General features: G+C 42.2%; 1 protein-coding gene across 3 annotated transcripts in view; it reads left to right on the forward strand.

The window, feature by feature from the left end:
- Window positions 1–25357, forward strand: part of hecw2b (HECT, C2 and WW domain containing E3 ubiquitin protein ligase 2b) — a 366692-nt gene that overhangs the window by 231077 nt on the left and 110258 nt on the right. For all 3 annotated transcript variants that reach the window (XM_080198794.1, XM_080198796.1, XM_080198795.1), the window contains 4 exons: window positions 5489–5601; window positions 15498–15622; window positions 19564–19749; window positions 23442–23576. In XM_080198794.1, the coding sequence (XP_080054920.1) occupies window positions 5489–5601; window positions 15498–15622; window positions 19564–19749; window positions 23442–23576 (559 nt within the window). The remainder of the gene's footprint in view (window positions 1–5488; window positions 5602–15497; window positions 15623–19563; window positions 19750–23441; window positions 23577–25357) is intronic.

Consider the following 25357-nt stretch of genomic DNA (forward strand, 5'->3'; position numbering starts at 1 on the left):
CTAAGTTAGGGGTTCCATTCGTAGACATGCAGGGTAGAATAGGTGTAGGGTGATGCGGCGGCGTGGGCTCGTTGGGCCGAAGGGCCTGTTTCCCGTGCTGGGTTGTTCTTTGTTCTTTGACAGAGATCTCGGGTTTATGTGGGGCCTCCTGTGGTGAGTCACCAGTTAATGTTTCAGTTCTGCAACTGACTAGCAAATGGAATTATTGGGTTTCTAACCAGCCAGAGTATAAAGTGAACTAATTTTTAAAAGTCGACCCATAGAGAAGTGTTATGTATTTATTTTGCACATCAAGGGGACTAAGAAATTGTGGGTGTAACTTCAAGAACTATCCAGTGTCCGATTGGGGGGATTATCCCAAAGAGAACCCTTCTCAGAACCACACAAATCAGGCTTGCATGGCAGATGCCCAGTGGTGCAAACTTCCTTGGGCATCTGCCCTGCACTGAGAACCAACTGAAAATGTAATTTAAACTGCAAACTTCAAATAATTCTGGGAGATTACACTAATAGTTACCCAGAAAAAGTTAGAAGAATTAAAACTACGTCTAATTCCTGGGTGCCCATTGAATGGAGCGAAACCAAACTCCAAGACATTCTCTCCCCGCCCCCGCTCATCTCCAACAGCACGCCAGAGGGAGGGGCAGGGTGGTAATAAGATAAAGATGTAAAGATGAAGTGGCAGACATTTAAGGGGCTATTTCAAAATTCACTTGGTTTATTTTGGGCAGTTACTTACCTTATAAGTCAGCTATAGCTCAGTAATAATCCATCTTTTGCCCCTTCTCAATTCAGGTCTCACATATTTTCTTTTATTTGTTTGTAGGATCTGGGCATTGCTGGCTGGGTCAGCATTTGTTGCCCATCCCTAATTGCTGTTGAACTGTATGGCTTGTTAGGCCATTTCAGAGTCAACCACACTGCTGTGGGTCTGGAGACACATGTAGACCAAACTGAGTAAAGCGGTAGATTTCCTTCCCTAAATGATATTATTAAACCAAATGGATTTTACAACACATGACAATGGTTTTTTGGTCAACATTATACTTTTAATTAAATATTTAAAAAAATTTAATTCAAATTCCACCAGCTGCCATGGTGGGATTCAAACCTGGGACCCCAGAGCATTACCTTGGGTTTTTGGATTACTAATCTAGCAACAATACTACTACGTCACTGCCTCTCTGAAAATTAACTTTTAAAGTAAAATTTGCATTCGATCCCAAATTTATCCCAAAAATATTTGCATAAATTTCAGAGATATGTAATAATGACTATTATAAACAATATTAAAGAGATATTGTAAACGTTGCAGACAGAATGAAAGCTAATCCTTGCTCCCTATTGAGAGCATCAACAATGAAAGTTCTCGTCTTGACATTCGAAATGGGTACTCATGGGAAATACCCTGATTTGTGTCAAGTGTTCATTTAAATCTGAGGGCAGGATTTTCTAGGCCTTGCTGCCAGTGTATATTCTGGCCCTGCTGAATGCAACACTGCTCAGCAGGTTCCCTGGCAGCTCAGCATGTGAACCATGCAAAACACCTTCAACCTCTGGTGGAACGAGAAGATCCTCATGCTTCTTCTGGGGAAAGTGGAAAATACTAGTCCAATTCTTTAAACCATGAAATGGATACAATGTCAGCACACAATATGAAACCATCATAGCAGAAGCGACAGAGTCTACTCTCCCAATTATCAAGTGTTATGAAGTGCTTCGAAGGGTTAACCATGGCACGAATGGCAACACAACAGCATTGTGGTTAGCACTGCTGTCTCACAGCACCAGGAACCCGGGTTCAGTTCCGGCCTCTGGTCACTGTCTGTGTGGAGTCTGCACATTCTCGCTGTGTCTGCGTGGGTTTCCTCCAGGTGCTCCAATTTCCTCCCATACTCCAAAGGCTTGTGAGTTAGGTTGCTTGGCCATGCTAAATTTACCATTAGTGTCAGGGGGTTTAGCAAGGTAATTGCATGGGGTTATGGGGAAAGGGCCTGGGTGGGATTGTTGTTGGTGCAGACTCGATGGGCCGATCGGCCTCCTTCTGCACTGTTGGGATTCTATGAATCAATTCCGGCCTCCCAGATTGCCCGTATCCACTACAGTTCACCTTCTGCTGCAACAGGTCCCCAGCAGATACCATCTCCCTGGCCCAGCACTTAACCCTGGAACACCTGGACAACAAAGATACCTGTGCCAGAGTCCTGTTTATTAACTACAGCTCAGTCCTCAATATTGTTATTTCTACAAAACTCATCTGTAAATTCCATGACCTTGGGCTTGGCCCCTCCCTTTGCGACTGGATCCTAGACTTCCTAATCCACAGATCGCAAGGACAGTAAGGACAGGCAACAACACCTCCTCCATGATCATCCTCAACACTGGTGCCCCACAAGTCTATATCCTCAGCCCCTTACTATACTCCTTATACACCTCTGGCTGTGTGGCCAAATTCCCTTCCAACTTGATTTTCAAGTTTGCTGATGACACTATCGTGTGTTGGACCTCAAACAATGATGAGATGGAATACAGAAAAGAGATAGAAGACGTGGTGAACAGCCACAATGACAATAATCTCTCCCCAGTATCAACAAAACAAAGGAGCTAGTCATTAACTTCAGGAAATACAGTGGAGGACATGCCCCTGCCTACACCAATAGGGATGAAGTGGAATGGTCGAGAGGTTCAAGTTTTAGGTGTCCAGATCACCAACAACCTGTCTTGGCCCTCCCATGCCAACACTGTAGTTAAGAAAGGCCACCAACGCCTCTACTTTCTCGGAGGCAAAGGAGATTTGGCATGTCCACCACGACTCTCACCAACTTTTACAGATGCATCATAGAAAGCATTTTTTCTGGTTGAATCACAGCTTGGTAATGGGCCCAGGTCTATCCAAGACTGCAAAAAGCCACAAAGAGCCATGAATGGTGTGCAGCCAATCACACAAACCAGCCTCCCATCGATTGCCTCTGTCTACTCTTCCTGCTGCCTCAGCAAAGCAGCCAGCATAATCAAGGACCCCACACACCCCAGACATACTGTCTTCCATCTTCTCCTGTTGGGAAAAAGGCAGATGTCTGAGGACAAATACCAACCGATCCAAGAACAGCTTCTTCCCTGCTACCAACAGACTGTTGAATGGACCTACCTCATTTTAAGTTGATCTTTCTCTACACCCTAGCTATGACTGTAACACCACAGTGTGCACCTCTCCTTTCCTGCGCATAGTATGCTTTGTCTGCATAGTGTGCAAGAAACAGTACTTTTCTTGGCATACTAATGCATGTGACAATAAATCAAATCAAATCCTTCTGCAACCCTGGTGTAACTGCTCTCCAGGATGATAGCACATGGATTTTGTCTTTAGATTCTAAGTATAGACATAAATTAAAGAAACATTGGGAACGGTTACCAGATGTGGCTGTATTCTAATGTTAGCGGGAGAGACACTCAGAGAAATCACTCAATGCTCAGGATTGATCCATGCATCAAACGGTTTATTTTCACCGGCAGGGAGATGGCTTCTGTTAAACCCAGTGTCTCTCTCCGATGAAGAAAGGAAAAGCATCCATTTTTATACGTTTCTCAAACATCTACACAGCCCATCACAGCTGGACTTTGTCCAATAATATTGATTACAGATGACATACGGTAATCACATATCCAATACACATTACATTAGGTGGGCTTGTGCATGATCAGCTTGTGGTCTCAGAGTCATGACTCACGATACCTTGGTCAATATTATTTTTCTTTCTCCCATCTGGAGAAAGAGTGTACAATACTCCTTGTCCAGTGGGCCTCCTCATCTCCCATGACAGTCCTCCCTAATCCTCCATGTCTGGTTTTAATTCAAGACCTCAGATCATAGACTGGTACCAGTCACCAGTATCTGTGGTTTATTGTGCATAAGTTTGTGCTCAAGCCAGCTAGGGGTGTTCAGGAATTAGGCTAAAAGCTAGCATCCATCTTGTGTCATTTTACTATCCTGAGCTCCAGTTAACATGGTGAAGTTTTCATGCATGCCCTTTGTGGTCGTATAACAGTAAATTCATACATATTTATTATTTACTATTTATCTTTGCTAATATAAATTGCTATACAGGCACCTTTGAATATAAATTGTTTTGCAGGCACCAAGACCAAGGATATTGTTTCCTCTAAACCTATTCTTTCCTCTAAACCTATTCTTTAAATCTCCCTTCAACACCTAATGACCTTGGGGACCTGGGTTGACAGGCAGGTGGGAAGTGGGGAGAGGGTGCCCTGTAAAATTGAGTACCATGCCAACCCTGGCGTCTACACCTCAAACCTGTCCCCACTGCAATTTTACCAGTGACGTGGAAGGACTGGAAGTCTGCCCATCCTTGGGCCAATTGAAGACCTTAAGTGGCCAGTTAATACTCCTTAAGGGCCCTCATTTCATGACCATTGTGATTTAACTAGCAACAAGCGAGGCCCATGCCAAGCATCCAGGCTGGTGTGGGGGCAGGTCCACCTTAACAGTCCCATGCACCCTCATAGTTAACTCCCCTGGTCTGATCATTGCAGTTCTCCCAATCCCCTTTACCCCCACCCTGGGCCTCCTAGCTAGACCCCATTAAACCCCCCCCCACTTCATTAATCATTTTTAACTTCTGCTCCAGTGCTATACACAGTTGGGGTCTGGGTGCAGTCTGAATACTTGTGGCTGCAGTACCCAGTGGTGCTGCTGGAACTAGAGAGCTGCCTACTGTTTGAATGACCAGTGGGGCCTACTGCCCAGATGGGGGTAGAAGTAATGTCTTAAATCAGTTAATGGCCCAACAGCAGCTTAATAGCTGGGTAATCCACCGGAGTGGGGGAAACTTGGCCCTGACTTTCTTATCAATAAGTCCGAAACTCCAGTACTTTAGAACTATAGAGTCCCTACACTGCAGAAGGAGGTCATTGGCCCATCAAGTCTGCACTGACCATAATCCCACCCAGGCTTTATTCCTGTAACCCCACATATTTACCTTGTTAATCCCCTGACACTAGGGTCGATTTAACATGACCATTCAATCTAACCTGCACTCTTTAAACTGTGGGAGGAAACCCACGCAGACATGGGGAGAATGTGCAAACTCCACACAGACAGTGACCCAAGGCCAGAATTGAACCTGGATCCCCGGTGCTGTGAGGCAGCAGTGCGAATCACCATGCTGCGCCAGTTCAGCATTTTTACTTTAGCATGATCTGGGGTCTTGCTCCATCTTTAGTTCAAATCCAATTATGTTGTCGCCACGCTTAGCTCGATGATCTTTTGCTGTAACTATCTCCATCTGCCGTACTTAATCTCTTTGTTCCCATGATAACTTAGGATTTCTTCTTCTGTGGTCACCAAAATGGAATTTTCATTTGATTCAATTTAATGGGGAAATAAAATAGCAGGTTGGCAACTATAGTTGCCGAAATCTCCAATTCCCTCAGGGTGCAAAGATGACAAAAATTTGTTTATCTTTTTCAGGTATCAGAGTATTCGCCGAACAATGACTAGTGAGAGATCAGAGGACACGGGCCAAGCCAGTAGCGTTGACACAGGAGTTGGGGAAGAAAGTCATTTCGCTCATTTCAGTTCAGGTAAAGTTTTTGTATTTGTTGCTTTATGCTGGACTTAAAACATAATTGAAATGGACGTGATAATATGAAACCAAACCAAGATTGATCGTATTTTTAAAAAAGGTCAAAAAATCTTCAGTGCTTACAGAGAAATAGTTGAAACCGATTTGTAACAGTGGACCAGGATTTGCCAAAGAAATATCAGCACGTTCTACAAGTTATGTGATGATTTCATTATTTTGCCATTTGCTTTGTGAAAACGGCCTTTCCTTGAGTTTCATTAAGTTGCTGCATTGATAATGCCCCTAAATCATGCTTTAAGTCTCATAATTAATTGCACACAATTCTAATTGTAAGTGACTGCCAATCACCCAATTTTTTTTTCCCCCCAGATACTGAACAATTAAAACATATGCAGTCTCATTTCTTAAAAGAGATTGTTGAAGATTTTAGAAATAGCAAATTTAATTTTTTTGCTTTCTGTCCATTCCTGTTCCTGCTTTTTACTTTTCTTTCTGTATCTGACTTGACATTGAATTCACCCACTCCAATTTACTCTGCTCAATTCTTGAGCTTTTTACTTCTCAATCCTTAAATCTGATTTGTTGTTTAAGAGAATACAGAGCAAGAATTGTTGTTCATCAAGGTTTCAGATGTTCTGAAAATGCGTATGTCACCATGCAGGCTACAAAATCACCTGTTCCAGCAAATTCCAGCTGATTTGCTGAACACTTTAAATCTACCATGTTTAGCTTCAAAATCTTTGTCAATCTCAATATACAGGCTGAAGGCAATGGTTCACTCCATCTAGGCAGTACAAGATAATTTTTCCTCTGTGGATGAATGATTTCTATTGAGTAAAACTTTTTGCAGGTTCCAGGATTGATCCTTCAGAAGCCCTATTCCCTTACTCCCTCAATGGAGTTTGCCTCTCCTCGTGCCCTGATGAACTTCCCCACCTTCTTGATGGGGCCTGCTGACCTAGCCCCTATGATACTCCAGACTTGCCTTTAAATCCAGGTCCATGACCTTTCTTCTTAATGGATTGCCTATAGTTTGTGCAGTAGCCATTGTTTGTGATGGAGTGGCTAGGACTAGAGAGTTGCTGACTATTTGATTATCTATTAACTCTTGGAGGCGATACTTCCTTGCAGATGGGGGAGTGAGTCCCATCTTGAGCCAGTTAATGGCCCGATTATAAAATGGTTGCAAAGCGACCCGGCCAAGCAGAGATGAATGCACCCTGAATCTTTCGATTGCGCGGGTGAGGCCACAACCTTCATGTAAAATTCCAGCCTTTGTGTCTGCTTTACAAAAGAGAGGACATTACCTGCATTGCAATCAGAGAGGAAGAGTGTGAAGTGTTAAATGACATTAACAGTGAGAGAGGAAGTATTAGGAAAGTGGCTAATTCCCTAGGCCTGGGAGAAATGTATCCTCAGCTGTAGAAGAAAGCAAGAGAAGACAAAAGAGAGAGTCTGACTATTATTTTCTAATCCTCCCTGGGTTGTGCCAGAGAATTGGAGAAGAGCTAATGTTGTACCATGGCTTTAAAAAAAGAGAAAGGGATAATCACAGTAAATACAGACCAGTCAGCCTGAATGCGATTGTGAAATATAATGAGTGACAGGATAAATCTTAATTTAGAAAAACAGAGATTAATAAAAGGCAGTCAACATTAATTTGTTAGTTAAAGGTTGGTTCTGACTAACATGATTGAATTTTTTGAGGAGGTAACAAAAAGGTGAGGGTATATTTGATGTTGACTGTGAGTTTTAGCAAGACATTTGATAAGGTCCCACATGGCATACTGGTCATTAGAAGTGAATAAAGAACAATACAGTGTAAGAACAGGCCCTTTGGCCCACCAAGCCAGCGCCTAGTCCCAAGGGATCCAAGACAAAGTGGCAAGTTGGATTGGAAATTGGCTCAGAGGCAGGAAGCAAAGGGTAATATTTGGTTGTTTTTGTGGTTAGAAAATGTTCTCCAATAGGATACCCTCGAGCTCAGTATTAGCTCCCTTTCTGTGGTATAGATCAATGGTTTGGACTTGAATATAAGGGATACGATACTACAGTTGGTTGTGTGATTGATCATGAAGAAAAAAGTTATAGACTGAAAGAAGATATCAATGGACTAGTCAGGTGGGTGGAAAAGTAACATATGGTGGTCAATCTGAAGAAGTATGAAGTAATGGCTTTTGGGAAGACTAATCAGGCAAAATATTAAGCCCTATTACAAATATGAAGTTTCTAAGAATGTTATGCTTTGGGTCATGAGGGTAAAATGGAGGAATGAAATTCTGCCCAATATCAAGCCTGAGTGGCTTGGTTTTTATGGGGGCAGAAAGGGGCCCAAATCAAGTTATAAGCAAGGTACAAAGTACTCACATGTGGAAACAAAGACGAGGGCAGCTGTGCTGATAGGAGCTTTTCAGTTTCCAAGTTATTGGACTGAAGAGAAAAATGAGAGAGATGGAAAAGATTGCTATTAGTGTGGTCAGCAGAGAGACAACAAACTACAAGCTCTCAGCAAGCATACTGAAGCAGAATGTGGGAAGAGACACATCCCATAGCTATTTGAGGAATCTGCGAGATTTGTCTTGGTGTGGCAAGGTGGGTGACATTGACTGTGGACGATGCTGCTGGAGTGGCGGCAGAAAAATGGAAAAATTATTAGAGCAGACTACTGGCAGTGGATTTGGAAAGTCCCCACAAAATTAAGGAAGCAACTTTCAATGGTCACTCAAAGTTGTTATTTGGGAAAACGGAAATCCATTGGAAGCTGGGAGTGACTGTGGGCTGTTTCCTATAGTGGCTGTAATTCCATAGAAAGGGTAGCTGAAGCATGTAGTTATCAGTCGTGCTAAAGCATTAACATGGGTTACTGTCTCTGCAGTCTAGACTATAAGTTGCTGACAAAATAGTGTTTAATTAATATTGCGTTAGTTTTTTTTATACAGTTCTTTGGTTTGTCAAACTTTTTTAAATCCAGAAGGAAAGAATTCTCCCAACCCACTCACTTGTGGTGCACCTGGCAGGAGGTAAAATGTCAGAAATCTGCTGGTTACACGTTGCAATTCTTCCAGCAAAGCTTTGCCCTTGCCACTGGCAGGTTGTGCAAACTCCACTTACATTTCATGAATTCTTATTAAAATATCTGCCTACTAGAATCCCATCAGGCCTTCCAAGCTTGCATCACGCCAGCGGGAAATAACATCAGTGTCAAACCTGACTGTTAAATGTTGTTGTGCCTAAGTCGGCTCTCAGTTCTATTGAAGTTCAGGGGCTGGCAGGCAGGTGTCAGAGGGTGCAAACATTCCTGCTGTGAAATGGAACAGAGTCATAGATGATAGGCAGTCCAGAGCTACGTAGACTTCAGTCTGAAGTCAGAGATAGGAGACAGTGCAGAAAAGCAGTGGCCATGCAGCAGGAGCAATCATTGGAAGGATGATGTACCCCAGCAGAGAGGGGCAAGGAAAAGAAAAATGCGCAGCTTGGTGTCCTACAGTCAATGTACCTAGAATGTAGGGTCCACACGTGGCATGGGTGTCTTGCAGGTGATGGCTTGGGGTGGGGCGAGGCAGAAGTTGGAGTGGTTGGACAATAAAAGGGGCCTTTGAACTTGCTCATTGTGAGGCTCCAGTTGGAGCTGACATCTTGGGCTTCTTGGAACGCATACTTGCTTGCTCATCCAATAGACAGCGTCCAAGTTAATTCTACAGGAGTCAGAGCCCATTGCCCCGGAAGGGAGAAAAAGCCAGAATTTTAATTTTGTGCGTTGAAAAGAATCGCACAACTTGGTTGACTCGTGTCAAATTTTGAAAGGCTATGTACAGGAAGACAGGAATGCAGCCTTGGAGACTGAAAGCTTTAGTGAAGAATGAACAAAGAACAGTACAGCACAAGAACAGGCCCTTCGACCCACTAAACCTGCGGCGAGCACATTGTCCTATCTGGACCAACCGCCTATAATGCTCTATTTCATCCTGTTCATGTGTCTTCCCTGGTAAGTCTTAAATGTCGCTAATGTGTCTGCCTCAATCAACTCACTTGGCAGTGCATTCCAGGCCCCCACCATCCTCTGTGTAAAAAAAAAAGCCCCACACATCTCTAAGTCTTTCCCCCTTACCTTGAACTTGTGCCCCTTTTTCATTTCCGTTCTGGGAAAAAGCTTACAACTGTTGACCTTATCTATGCCCCTCATAATTTTATATACTATCCGGTTGCTCCTCAGCCTCCATTTGGGAGAGCAATCCCAGTTAACTCAATCCCTCCTCATAGCTAAACCTCTCTGTACCAGGCAACATCCTGGTAAACCTTTTCTGTACTTCCTCTAAAGTCTCCACATCCTTCTGGTGTTGTGGCGACCAGAATTGGACACAATATTCCAAGTGTGGCCTAACCAACATCTTATATAGCTGTAACATAATTTGCCAACTTTTATACTCGATGCCCTGACTGATAAAGGCAAGCATGTCATATGCTTTCTTCACCAACTTTTCCACCTGTGCTGCCACTTTAAAGGATCTGTGGACCTGTAATCCAAAATCTCCCTGTGCGACTATGCTCCTGATGGTTCCGCCATTTATTTTTTAGCTCCCACTTGGGTCACGTCGCATTGGTCTGGATTAAATTCTTTCTGCCATTTCTCTGCCCAAATTTCCAGTCTGTCTATACCCTGCTGTATTCTCTGACAATCTTCATCACTATCTGCATCTCCAGAAATCTTAGTATCATTCAGAAACTTGTTAATCAGACCAGCTATATTTTCTTCCAAGTCATTCATCTATATTACAAACAACAGAGGTCCCAGCACTGGATCCCTGTGGAATACCACTAGTTACACACCTCCATTCAGAAAAAAATCCTTCCACCGCCAGCCTCTGTCTTCTGTAGCCAAGCCAGTTCTGAATTCATCTAGCTAGCTCATCCTTGATCCTGTGGGATTTAACCTTTTTCACCAGTCTTCCATGAAGGACCTTGTCAAGTGCTTTACTAAAGTCCATGTAAACAATATCCACAGTCCTTCTGTCTACAATCATTTTTGTCACCTCCTCAAAAAACTCAATCAAATTAGTGAGATATGACCTCCCTCGTACAAAACTGCGCAGTCTGTCACTCATAAGACCATCCAATTCCAAATGTGTACAGATCCTATTCCTAAGAATCTTCTCCAACAATTTCAATATCACTTACGTCAAGCTCACCGGCCTGTAATTACTCAGGTTATTCTTGCTACCTTTCTTAGTTCACAGGACAAGTCTTGTCTCCCTCAGTAATCTGGGATAGATGCCATCTGGCCCTGGAGATTTGTTTACCTGAATGCTTTTTAATAACACCTAACACTTTTTCCCTTGTAATGATGACTTGCTCTAGAGGGTTTATATACTCCTCTGAGACACTATTAATCAATGTGTCCCTCTCTTGTGAATCCGATGCAAAGTACTCATTAAGGATCTCACCCACTTTCTTTGGTCCTGTCCTTGAGTGGACCAACTCTTCCTTTAGCTACCGTCTTGTTCCTAACATATGTATAAAATGCCTTGGGATTCTTCTTAATCTTGCCTGCCAAGAACATTTTGTGATCCTTTTTTCCCTCCTAACTCCCTGTTTGAATTATTTTCTACTTTCCCTATATTCTTCAAGTGCTTCATCTATTTTTTAGCTGCATAGACCTTATGTACGCATCCTTTTCCTTTTTGACTAGCATCACAATTTCCTTAGTCATCCACAATTCCTGAAGCCTGCCTTTCCTTCCTTTTCATAGGCACATGCCTTTCCTGCACTCTGATCAACTGCTGTTTAAAAGATTCCCACATGCCAGATGTGGATCTACTCTTAAGCAGCATTTCCCAAACAACAACTTCCAAATCCTGCCCAATCCAGTTGTAGTTAGCCTTCCCCCAATTTAGCACCTTAACCCTAGGACAACACTTGTTCTTTTCCATGAGTATCTGACAAATAACAGAATTGTGGTCACTGTTCACCACATTTTCCCCGCATTGCAACTTGATGACCTCGTCGGGCTCATTCCCTAGTACCAGGTCCAGTATAGCCCCCTCCCTGGTTGGACTATCTACATAATGTTCCAAAAAACCTGCCTGAGCACACTTAACAAATTTCTCACTGTCCAGATGCCTAGCCCTAAGGGTTTCCAGTCAATATGAGGAAAATTAAAGTCCCCCACTTCAACAACTCTATTATTTCTACATCTGTCCAGAATCTGCTTACACATCCACTCGTCAACTTCCTGTGGGCTGTTGCAAGGCCATGAAGTATATCCCCATTATAGTGACTGTCCCCTTTCTGGTTCTGAACTCTACCCACAATCTATCATTATATAATGAAAGCAAATTACTGTGGATGCTGGAATCTGAAACCAAAAGAGAAAATGCAGGAAAAACACAGCAGAATCTCAATCTGTTAGAAGAGAAATGAACTGATGTTTAAAATCCAGATGATCCTTTGTCAAAGCTAGACAAATCTTTGACAAAGGGTCTCCGGACTTGAAACATCAGCTCTTTCTCTCCTTACAGGTGCTGTCAGACCTGCTGAGATTTTCCAGCATTTTCTCTTTTGGTGTCTCATTACATGATTCTTTCAAGGTCCTCCCTCTGTAAGGCTGTAATATGTTCCCTAACCAGTATTGTAATTCCCCCACCTCTTTTATCTTCTCCTTTGTCTTGCTTAAAACACCAATATCCCAGAATATTTAGCTGCCAGTCCTTTCCCTCTTTTAACTAAATCTCCATTACCACAACTACATCCAAGTTCCGCACCTGAATCAAGGCTCTAAGTTCATCTGTCTTACCTGCTGTACTCATTGCGTTGAAGCAGATGCACTCCAGAGCCTGCTCTTCCTCTTAGTTAGCCTGACTTTGGTCCCATGCTCATCCCTAATCCCTACACTTGCTGATCTACTGTTCTGATTACAACCTCTGCCACACTAGTGTGGTTCAGGTGGATTTAAACTAGCAAGCCTTCCAGCCAGGACATTGGTGCCCCTCCAGTTCAGATGTAACCCTTCCTTCTTGTACAGGCCGCACCTTCCCTGGAAGACATCCTAATGAAATCTGAAGCCCACCCTCCTGCGCCAGTTCTTTAGCCATGTATTCAGCTGCTCTATCTCCCTGTCCCTAAACTCACTATCACAGGGAGTAATTCTGAGGTTACTATCCTCAAGGTGCTGCTTTTTAATCTTCTATCTCACTCCGAAAATTGCTGTTGCAGGACCTTGCTACTTTTTCTACCTGTCATTCGTGCCAATGTGGAAAATGCACAATTGCATCAAGTCACCTTCCTATCAGCGAAGGGGAGTCACGGGTTAACAATTAATGCCATTCATCTGTGGCCAAACGGATTCCATTTATTTATCATGAGCAAACAAAAGCCCATTGTTACACCAAGTCATTCTAATTACCAGGTAAATATGGAGGGATGTGGGGGAGGGGCCTGGGTGGGATTGTGATCGGTGCAGACTTGATGGGCCCAGTGGCCTCTTTCTGCACTGTAGGGTTTCTATTCTATTCATCACTGTCAGTCAAGTTTCCAAATGCAATCATCCAATGAAAATACAGATGACAATGTTCTTGTTTAAGAGTAAATGGACTTTCTGGAGAGAGTGGCAAGTGGATAGTTGATGTGCTAGATGAATCCAAGGGAGAAGCAATCTTGTGGCTGAATAGGACACGAAGGAGGTTAGCAGATTTACCCTCAGTTGCCTGTTAGTCAGGAAGGTCATTGGGAGAGGAGAGTGAATAAAGAGTAGTTTGGTTTGATTTGATTTATTATTGTCACATGTATTAACATACAGTGCAAAATATTGTTTCTCGTGCACTATATAGACAAAACATACAGTTCATAGAGAAGGCAACAAGAGAGAGCAGAATGTACTGTTACAGTCATAGCTAGGGTGTCAAGAAAGATCAACTTAATGCAAGGTAAGTCTATTCAAAAGTCTGACAGCAGCAGGGAAGAAGCTGTTCTTGAGCCAGTTGGTTCATGACCTCAGACTTCTGTATCTTTTTCCCGAAGGATGAAAGTGGAAGAGAAAATGTCCAGGGTGTGTGGGTTCCTTAATTATGCTGGCTGCTTTGCCGAGGCAGTGGGAAGTGTAGACAGAGTCAATGAATGGGAGACTGGTTCTTGCTTGTAAGGAGACAGTGATACGTGCTTCAATGGATGCTTTGGGCAATGGCAGGGTAGTCTTGAGCTTATCAAGGGGATTCAATCCTGGAATGGTCGTAGAAGAATGGTGAAGAATTCGAGTAGAGGCTAGGGTTAGGGTGGAAGAAATAAAAGGTAATTTGGCAGATGGGTAACTTGGTCACAGTTGTCCTGGGATCACCGAAGAGAATGGCTATAGCGCTCAAGATAACTGAGTGCAACCGCCACCTGTAAAACTGTATCCCAACGCACGCTAGGTGACAGAATGGGAAAAAGGCAAGGAAGAATGGCCCAAGAGGGATCAAGAAAAACAAAAGGGAAATGGACAAATGTTTTGAGCTAAAATTTAAGTCTTTACTGTAAAGTGGTTGGATTATAAACCTGGTAACTCAGACAAATTCATAGCTGATTGCATTGTATCCTGCATGCCCTGCTATTGCACCACCATTTTTATTGCTACACTGCAAATATTTTGATGCATTTAAAACAGTTTCTTGAAATTTCGCCCTCTTTCCACCAATACCTGCTGCTCGTGTTCCAAAGGTGCTAACTCATTGGTGGGTTACATTTCCACAGGTGCTGGTTGCCTTTGGGTATCTTGAACAAATGACCATTCTGTTGTGTTATCCCACAGAGAATTGTTATCTGCAGTTACAACTCCACTGAACCTTGCTCCTGTCTTCGCCTGATAGCTACGCACAAATACTTTAACCGTGGATGCTAGGTTATAATCAAGAACAGCCTGGTTTTCCCTTCCTACTGCAATGGTGTTGAGGTTATTTGTGGTATTTTGAACAGCCAGCTTGCCTGACAGTTACAAACTTAGAGCAGATGGGAAACTGAACCTGTGGTCTTTCTGGCCTGCATGGATCAGTTTTTCACTGGGCTAATTAGTTGAGGCAACAGAGAGCTTGATATCATAGTTTTAATTAAGATCAAGAATCAGTATTGTTCCAGCACAAATTGTAGATTGTAATTCTCCTCTTTATACTTTGCAGAAACTTTATGAGGTCTCAACCCAGTACTGTATGAGTATAAACTCAACGTTCAAAACGAATTATTTGGCACTACAGTTTTCAATCTAATTCAAAGAAGTCATAAAAATATCTGATGTGGGAACATTTGGCTTGTCCTGTGATAGCAGAGCCAATTTGATGACTACACAATGCAGAATGCCTTCAGTAGCCATTGGAAGCAAGTTTATAAAATCACACCTCTTGAAAAAATAGAAAATGTCTCATTTTCCAATAAATTATAAAATTTAAAAGTTCTAAAAGATTTAGCAAATATTGGATTTGGTGTACCAAATCTAAGGATCTTAATGCATCACTTATCATTGCCTTTATTTGAAAACCTGATGACTATATCCATTCAACTCATCCATGAAGTGTGTCTGATTAAGTTTTAACCAAGTGCAGAGAGAACTATTCTGAAACAAATTTTAAGGATTTTAGCACTGTCCTATTTAACTGAGAATGATTAATCTTTATAACTTACTGTAGTGTCTTAAAATTTGAGACCCTGAGCACTTGTCTATTCATTCCCGGCCATATTAAGCAAAGTGCAATCAAACACAAGAATGATATATTTTCTTCATCTTTTGCAACATTTTAAATTATGTGCATTATAATGTGTGATCATCACCTGATGAGATGAGACTTTGCAAAATGTTTGAAAATAGCACATTTGGGTGCAGAGTTTTGTAAAATGGAGTTCAGAAAGATTTTGACTTTTCCTTTGTCACAACAGATTTCAGAAGAGAGCCCACACTCTCTCACTCTGCCTCCCGTTCCAGGATGAATTTGCTGCTGCAGTCTCCTCCTGTCAAATTCTTCACCAGTCCAGAATTCTTCACAGTGCTACATTCAAACCCTGTAAGCTAGTTATTTTGTTGTTTTATTTAGATATGTTGATTACTGTTGAGCATTATTTCAGATGCGGAACCCAGCTGCACTACATTCTGATATCTGCAAATACTTTTATTTTAATACACCTGAGACCACATTGGAGACTTGGGAGCTGTTGGCTGGAATGAGTGCACATTACCACCTGCACAACTGACATGGTGATAAACTGGTCCTTTGTACAACTTGGCACATCCAAACATCTGAGCTTTTTGAATGTGCTTGGAAGTGGGAGGAGTGGTTTTGGCTAGTAAGGATACATTGTCATATGGGAAAGCATTCCGATGTCCTCATGTCAATTCCAATTTTATATGGAGCATACACCATGGCCCCAAACCAACCAAAAAGTAATTAAGCCAATTAAAGTGCTAAAGGAATGCTATTTTACAAAGAACAGTACAGCACAGGAACAGCCCTTCGGCCCACCAAGTCTGTGATGACACAGATGCCTCTCTAATCTAATGTTTTCTTCCCTCTATGTGGTCCAAATACCTCTCTTCCCTGGCTAGATTCATGTATCTATCCAGATGCCTCTTGAACATTAATATAGAATCTGCTTCTACCACCTCCTCTGGCAGCATGTTCTAGGCATTCACCACCATCTGTGTGGAAAAACTTGCCCTTTACATCTTTTTTAAACATTTCCCCCATCACTTTCAACCTACACCTCTGAGTTATTGACCCTTTCACCCTGGGAAAAAGACTCTGACTATCCACTCTACCCAAGCCTGTCATAATCTTATAAACCTCTATCAGGTCCCCTCCTCATCTTCCAACGCTCCAATGAAAACAGTCCAAGTTTGTTCAACCTTTCTTCATAGTCAATATCATCCAAGCCAGGCAGAATCCTGATAAATCTCGGCTGCACCCTTTCTAATGCATCAACATCCTCTTGGTAGTGTGGCGACCAAAATTGTACACAATATTCCAAATGCAGCCTAACTGAAGTCTTTATCAGCTGCAACATTCCTATACTCAATGCCCCGACTGATGAAGGCCAGCATTCCATGCGCCTTCTTGACCATCTTGTCAACTTGAGTGGCCACCTTCGGGGAATTGTGGATCTGCACACCTAGATCCCTCTGTATGCTAATATTTCTAAGGGCTCTACCATTTACTGTATGTCAGGTATATGAACAAAGAATAAAGAAAATTACAGCACAGGAACAGGCCCTTCAGCTCTCCAAGCCTGCATCAACCATGCTGCCCGACTGAACTAAAGCCACCTACTGTTCCAGGGACCATATCCCTCTATTCCCATCCTGTTCATGTATTTGTCAAGATGCCCCGTAAAAGTCACTATCATATCTGCTGCCATACATCCCTTGGCAGCGAGTTCCAGGCACCCACCACCCCCTGTGTAAAAAAAAACTTGCCTCATTCATCTCCTTTAAACCCTATCCTTTGTACCTTAAACTTATGCCCCCTAGTAATTGACTCTTCTACGTGGGAAAAATCTTCTGACTATCCAAGGCAGCGAAGAGGTTGCAGTTCAATTCAGGATTAATATAACAGCTGTCGAGTAAGGCAATGTGCCTTGATGTAAGAAACACAGACATCATATCTTGTTATGGGTGGATTAGTTTCAGGTGCCAGGGCTTTGGCGGTGTGTTGCCACAGTGTCATCTAGCAATTTGCACTTGTGTGGATTTAAAAGGAGGGTCGGGGGGGAGGGAATAGAGTTGGATAGTTGTAGGAAGTGTCTGAGTGGGAGACCCTGGACACTGACAGTGCCCATCTGCCATTAGCATTGGGTACTCAGAAAGCAATTTCTATAATGGAAATGAGCAGCTGAGAAGGAAAGAGCTTGAAGGTCTTGTGGTGCAGTGGGGAGTGGTCCTGCCTCTGAACTCAAAAGTTTCAAGCTCTACTCCAGGACTTGATGCCCACTGTCAAACAGATTAAGTATCAACTTGCCAACACTAGGCGGTAAGAGCGAGAGAGATTCCTAGTCGGCCATGTGATAGATAGAAATTGGAACCTTGACAATCCCTATCCATTGCTTCAGGCTACAACATTTGTGCAGAAGTGTATGTTGCCACAGCTGGTCAGACTCCTTATGGAGGCTAGCTCAGTTAGTGAGATAACTGGGATTGATCTGATTGGTGCCAACAACTTGAAGTTTGATCCTTGTTCCAGCTGTGTACCTGCCTCCTTACCCTATCCATGATGGAGATTGCAGCACTGTCGGTCAGACCTGCAATTAGGCAAAGAATTCAAGAAGTGGGAAAGTGCTATTGCCTCAGGCAATCGGACATCTGTGCATTTGTTCTTTCCGGGGGCACACTGGATGTACGTGTAGGCTCTTTTAGTCTCAGCGTATCATTACACCAAGATGGTGTCCCTTACCTGCTTTAGAAGGCCAACTAATAAATTGATAATTGCATTGATTCATGCAGTCACTCTGCAAGAGCTATAGATTTTAGGACCATTGCTGAATTCCGCAGTTGCAAGGTGTGATCATCTGCCTGCATATGGCCATTAAGGCTCCCATGGGCCAAGCATCCTCACAGGTTTCCATCCGTAAGCCTTGAAGGGAAGTGAGGTATTGAGTACGCACCTTGGTGAAGCAAGTAAGGTGGCTCAGATGCTTGAGGCACTGCTGCCACGTTCTTCAGATGACCCTACGGTTGCTGACCTCCCCTGTGATCTCCACCAGGCTTACTTGGTGAGGTGAGGCGGACTCCTCCTCCAGTCCCTGTTTGCTACCACGCTCTCCTCTTGGATCATGTTACAATATGGAAAATACTACATAATATTTAATACGTACATTTTATATATCCAACTAGATTAAGCATAGGGTTTCTCTTCACGTTGAAAGTAGAAAACTGTTGCATCAGGAATTTCCTATTGTTTATTACATTAGAATCTCTAAAAAGATGGCATAATGATGATCTCCAGTTTAATTTGCAGTAACAGTATATCACAATAACAGACAAGCCATGTTAGGTTCAAACTCTCAGGTGCTGCCATTTATCATGTGAAATGGAAGAGGGTACCTTTAGGAATATGAAAATGTTTGAGGACAAGGAACCTTGTGACTATCCAATTAGTATCTGGAATGCTTGTGGCATCCAGTGAAAATTAAATGGGTGAGGTCCAGTGAAAATTAAATGGCTTATGGATTGTGTGGGTCAGCACAAAATAATGCACATTACTGCAATGAATGGGCACTGTTTGTACAATGGATGAATGCCAAAAGGAAAAAAGAAGGATGTCAATTATGTTATTAAAAAGACTTGACGTGACACCTGTTTTAAAAACATGTGATTCTAGCCGATTACAATTTATCGGTATGGCTGTTTATGAAGTGTCCTGCAAATTGTACATTCAAATGTAGTGATGTATTGCTAAGGATTCAGATAAAAGTAACAAGAACTGTATTAACTTAAGATTTTCAGTTTTCAGGAGATGCTCAAACAATTGAACTTGTGTTCATTGAAAAATAATTTAGATGAGGGACATGATGCTGTGGATGGTACATATTGAAAACAATTATTTAGCTTGGTACAATCACAGAATATGGGGATAGAAGAGACGTGCTGAACCAAAGTTAGGGATTCTTCTTTCCTGAACCGTACCGTTGAGTAGACTGCCAGAAAAGTAGTTTATGCTCTATAGAATCAAATGTTTTTAAATAGAAGCTGCAGGGGTCTTTGGGTAAAACCAGTTTTTAAGGACATCAGGGAAATATGGGCGCAGATGATTAAACACTATATATAATGTTACATTTTGAGTTGTACTGGAACTTTAGGAAATGTTTTAATTTGAATGTATGAGAGGATTTTGAAGAGATTTAATTGCATTTATGTTTGCGTAAGAGCTATATTCACTTTTTCAGTGTCTTAAATAACATTCTTATGTTTGAGAAATGGTCATCAGTCTTGTCAATTTTGAATTGTTTTTGTCAGTGTGCCTATCGAATGTTTACAACCAACACATGCTTGAAACATATGATCACTAAAGTGAGGCGGGATGCTCATAACTTTGAGCGCTATCAGCATAATCGAGATCTGGTGTCATTCCTGAACTTATTTGCTAATAAACAGTTGGAACTTCCAAGAGGCTGGGAAATGAAGCATGACCATCAGGGAAAGGTGAGTAGATCCTCAACATGGAAGAAAAAGCCAGACTCTGTGTGCATACTAATTTGGTCACTTACATGATGAATGTGCAATTTTTTTTGAAACTCTGCATTTTGGCATTAAGCCAGATTTTTTTCAAAAGAAAAGATCCTTCCCCTCCTTATTGATTAAACAATTAATTTTAGAGTTGAAATACACAAACTCATTGATGTCGAGTTTCAGATGTGATGTGCAACTTTTTCTTGCATTACAACAATGTATTTCATTAGCTGCAAGGTACCTGTTATGAAAAGTGCTATGTAAAAACAAGTCTTTGGCCTGTCTGTGGCCAACTTACAGAGGCTGCCTATCTTGAGAAAACGCTGGTTAGAAGACAGAGCCCGGAAGTTCCAATCCCTGAACTTGGCCACCACCATTTTCACGAATAAATAGGGGCAGGTTATTAATCAAATAGATGTGGTTTCTGGAGCCAGCTGTTTCCACTTGTGTGATTTTGGTGATGTGGGTATCCGACTTACTCGTAGTAAAAGCAGATCAGAACCTGGTGTAGTTGTTTGGATAGCCAGGGTAAAAGTTAATTTATTAGTCACAAATAAGGCTTACATTAATACTGCAATGAAGTTACTGTGAAATTTCCCTAGTCACCACAGTCTGGCGCCTGTTCGGATCAATGCACTTAACCAGCACATCGTTCAGAAAGGTGCTTTTTTTGCAGAAATTTTGCAGCTAGAGACAAGAAGATTATAGGAAATACTTTGAGGTGAGGCGAGAGAGACTGCCTTTGATATCAAGGCTGTATTTGATTGAGTCTGTCATCAGGGAGCCCTAGCAAAACCGGAGGCCATGGAAATCAAGGGTGAAACTCTCTACTAGTTGGAGTCGTACCCAGCACAAGTTGTTGGAGGTCAATCATCTCAGCTTCAGGACATCACTGAAGGAGTTCCTCAGATTCTTCATCTTCAGCTATCTCATCAATATCTTCCTTCCGTCATACAGTCAGAAGTGGGAATGTTCACTGTGCAATGTTCAGAGCCATTTGTGACTTCTCATACTGAAGCAGTCCATGTCCAAATGCAGCAAAACCTGGACGATATCCAAGCTTGGGTTGACAAGTGGCAAGTAACATTTGTGCCACACTAGTTCCAGTCAATGACCATTTCCAAAAAGAGAGAATCTGATCATTGTCCCATGATACTTAATAGCACGATCAGCATGAAGTCCTACACTATCGACATTCTGGAGGTTATGGTCCACCAGAAACTCAACTGGACCAGCCATGTAAATACTTGGCTACAAATAGCAGATCAGTGGCTCAGCAGTGAGTAATTCGCCCTTGACCCAAGCCTGTTCACCATCTACAAGGCATAAGTCAGGAATGTGATGGAATGCTCACTCCTTGCCTGGATGAGTGCAGCTCCAACAACACTGAAGAAGTTTGACACCATTCAGGACAAAGCAGCCAACTGGATTGGCACCTCTTCCACAAATATACACTCCCTTCATTATCAATGAACAGTGACAGCAGTGTGTACCATCTGCAAGATATACGGCAATAACTCACCAAGTTTCCTGAGATAGCACCTTCCAAACCCACAACCACTGCCATTTAGAAGGGCAAGGACAGCAGATACATGGGAACACTGTCTAGAAGTTCCTGACTTGGAAATATATTGCTGCTCCTTTCCTATCACTGGGTCAAAATCCTGAAACTTCCTCCCTGACAGTATTGTGGCTGTACCTACACTAAATGGACTGCAGCGATTTAAGAAGGTAGTTCACCACCACCTTTTCAAAGGCAATTTGGCATGGGCAATAAATGCTGGCCTAGCCAGCGAAGTCCACATGCCTTGAATTAATAAAAAAAAATGGTCCCAGGGACACCTTAGGGAAAGGTAGGTTACCCTTTGGGGAGGTAATGCACCCACTGAGGTAAATTAGGTGCCCTTTGGGGTTCTTCAAATCATACATGATTGTGCAAAAAAAAAAGTGCATTAACTCATTGGAACTGTCAAAACTCATTGGAACTGTCAAAGCTGTGAAGGGATTTAACTTTGCTGAACTTAAATTTAAAGACGAATGTCAAATTTAAATTTCACGCTACCTGTTGACGCTGCCTGAGGGTTATCATTATAAGATTTGTGCTGCATGACTGAGTTTATAACCTAACGTCATCAGTGAGGTGTCTAAGATTTGAATAATTTGATTGACAGCTTCAGGTATTTATTGAATATTTGTTTTCAGGCAAGATTAGTTGAAGAAGTTATTGGATGTCCATAGGGATTGTTGAGGGGCATAGGGTGGCATTGGGGACATGAAGGGCCATCGGGGTCGATAGATGAGCATAGCATGACATTGAAGTAAGGGGGGGCATAGAGACTAGGTAGAGGTACATAAGGTGGTATTGGGGTTATGGGGCTATGAAGGGGCCAGTGGGACTGGGTAGAGGGCATGTGATTGCATGGATAGGCATAGAAGGGCCATGGGGAAGTTGTGGGTGTGATGATGGGGTATGTAGGGTGAGGGCTGCTGGGCTGCTTTCTTTGCTTTTTAAAATAAATTCACTAACGTGCTAATGCACAGAGACAAGCCTTCTGCACAGCTCACCTCCGCTCTCATATCAGAGCTGGTGGTCTGAAGTTTACTGCAGCGTGTCTGTCCCTGTTGACCTTCTGAGCCTTTTTTCCCGGGTCAGATTCACAGGGTCGTCCCTATGCACCTGACTAGGGAGTGAAAAAGTAAGCAATTCTTTTTTCTTACAAATAATTTGTGTATTTGTATTGAATTTTCAGAATTAAGCTTTTTTCCCCATTAAGTTTAGTGATTTGATGAGAAACTGAGGACTCCTTGCTTCTGCTTTTCTCTTTCCACAATCAAAGGTTAATCCCTTCTTAGCTCAGTGACAGACTCTATCCCTTCCCCAGTGGTCGAAGCCCAAGTGCTCAAATGTCTGAATCTGCTGTGCCCATAAAATCTGAAATCTATATGCTGCTCTCTATGAATTACATGAACCAATATTATATATATTTTTGCAAATGATTTAATCTAAAATGGCAATCAGCTGAGTGCTGAAATATTTTCTAGCAGCCCACTGCAATAAGCTAAAGTCCACATCTTTTGAAATGTGAAATGGTCTGAGACAACTAGATTTTACTATTTCTGCATTTATTTGGTGAGTTGTAATCAATCTTGAAATGATTAATCTTGTCAATCAAAATGATCGTCCTTTAGATTACACCTGGAAATTAATTTAGTTTGATGGGGATATATTGAGAATTGATGTACTGTCATGAGACTTTGAATAAACTACTTCTACTTAGAATCATATCTATAATACAGTACAAAGCTTTCTTCAGACAGATTTCAAGTCTCTTCAATTTTGATTATTTCCAATCTCAGAAGAATTCCTTTGGATATAAAGAAGGCTTCATGGGTTTGGCTGAGTTTTGATGACTTGCAGTATTCTCTTATTATCATTGACAAACTTGGTCATTAAAAATCCATTTCATGTTGAAGGACTTAGCATGTTACTCAGTTAAATTTGAAGATGCAGTTTTATAATAATGAGGTTCATATTATTTGCAGACCTCTAATGATTTGATGTCTTAATTTGACACTTAAAATTCAATCTAGAAATTTCTGTACATCAGTGTACATTTGCAAGCATCTTGTGTAATCTGTTGTTGATTTCATTTGTCCTTTTCCAGCCGTTTTTTGTTGATCACAATTCCCGTAGCACCACTTTCATAGACCCACGACTTCCTCTTCAAACTGCTAGGCCCTCAATCGCATTAGTTCATCGGCAGCACTTGCAAAGGCAGCGCAGCCACAGTGCTGGTGAGGTAGGTACCAGTAACCATTGATTTGCCTTATTAATTAACAAAAAAAGCATTAAGGTTGATGCGTTAAGGTTACTGCTGAAATTACACATGTATGCTGTAATGCTATTTGAATATAATACATCTTATCTGGGAAGGTGCAAGATGATTGATAATAGGAAATAAGTAAACTGAGACCCTTGAGTTCTATTTTAAACAAAGATATATTGGGTCTTGTTTAGAAAGTTTGCTGTTTTGTACATAAGCCACTTAGATTTATGTAATTTATTTCTTCAAATAAGCTTGAAGATCTGTGATTGTTTCTGAAACTAAGTTAGACATTGCAGTGGAGTGGCTGGTTTGTACACTGGAGGGGAAAAAAGCCAATTTATGTGATAATTTGACACATTTGTGTGCACATTTGGGCAATTAGATGTCAATCTTTCCCATAATATTGTGGAGATATATTGTGTGAAAGTTAGGAATTTTCTTATCAAAACAAAAGGCAATGGAAGGGCCTTTCGTGGTCATCTCCATGTGGATAAGGCCTGAGGATAGGTTTCCCACACTGTTGGGGTTTTTGTAGTACAAGGTAAGAACATAAGAACATAAGAACATAAGAAATAGGAGCAGGAGTAGGCCATCTGGCCCTTCGAGCCTGCCCCGCCATTCAATAAGATCATGGCTGATCTGTCGTGGCTCAGTTCCACTTTCCCGCCCTCTCCCCATAACCCTTAACCCCCTCTCTTATCAAAAACCCATCAACCCGCTTCTTAAAAATATTTAGCGAGGCAGCCTCCACCACTTCAACGGGCAGAGAATTCCAGAGATTCACCACCCTTTGAGTGAAGAAGTTCCTCCTCAACTCCGTTATAAACCGCCCCCCCTTTATCTTGAGGCTGTGCCCCCTAGTCCTACTGTCTTTTTTGAGCGGGAAGAGTCTCTCCACCTCTATCCTATCCATCCCATTCATCATCTTATACGTCTCAATGAGATCTCCCCTCATTCTTCTAAACTCTAACAAGAAATAGAGTGGGAAAAACGGCAAAACGTTTTGCTCTAAATCTCTGAAGATGTGAAGTACACATTCAGTTTATAATAATGGTCTAAACTTCCTTGAAGTTGCAACCAACATTGGATTGCCACTCTGTTCCCACTTTCTTAATTCTTTTCCCCAACCTGTTTCGCTCAATCTTGCAGCTCAAGCCAAGTGAGATCCAGGCAGTGCAACACATCCCAGGGGCCTAGCATCAAAGTGCAGTGAATCAAGGGGATGGCAGCTGTGTCCCCTTTTTTCTATTGCATTAGCTTCCATAAACTAGATAACGTGAAAGTCCATATTTTAAGGTCTTTGTCAAGCCAGGCAGAGGTAAATGTCTCAGGTAAATGGATGGATTTGGGAGAGGGGATTCAGGCTGAGTTAGGTGGGTGGGTGTGGGTTGAGAGCCCTCGAGGGAGAGGGTTGGAGAGGGTGGAATCCCATGGGTTGAGAAGTTCCTATTATTTCTGTCAAGAGTTGTAGTCCTTGTGGGTCGAGGGGTCCTGTTAGTGGTGGGGGAAGACAACAGGAGGAGTCTCATTGAATGGTAGTCCCATAGGGGCTACTCCGGGGAGTTCCCTAGGTCTGTACACCAGTTACCCAGAAATTAGACATAGCTTTACTCCTTCTAACTTCTTCTGGGTAATTTGGTGTAATCTTATCCGAACCATCCTATGTTTTCAATTTAAATTGCACTTAGATGTTTCCCAGCACAGGAAAATTGCCATGCAAACCCTTGGCGGTGAAGTTCTGATGGGATTCCCCA

This window comes from Carcharhinus amblyrhynchos, chromosome 11 (genome assembly GCF_965287045.1).
Source record: "Carcharhinus amblyrhynchos chromosome 11, sCarAmb.v2.hapA, whole genome shotgun sequence".
Classification (NCBI taxonomy): Eukaryota; Metazoa; Chordata; class Chondrichthyes; order Carcharhiniformes; family Carcharhinidae; genus Carcharhinus; species Carcharhinus amblyrhynchos.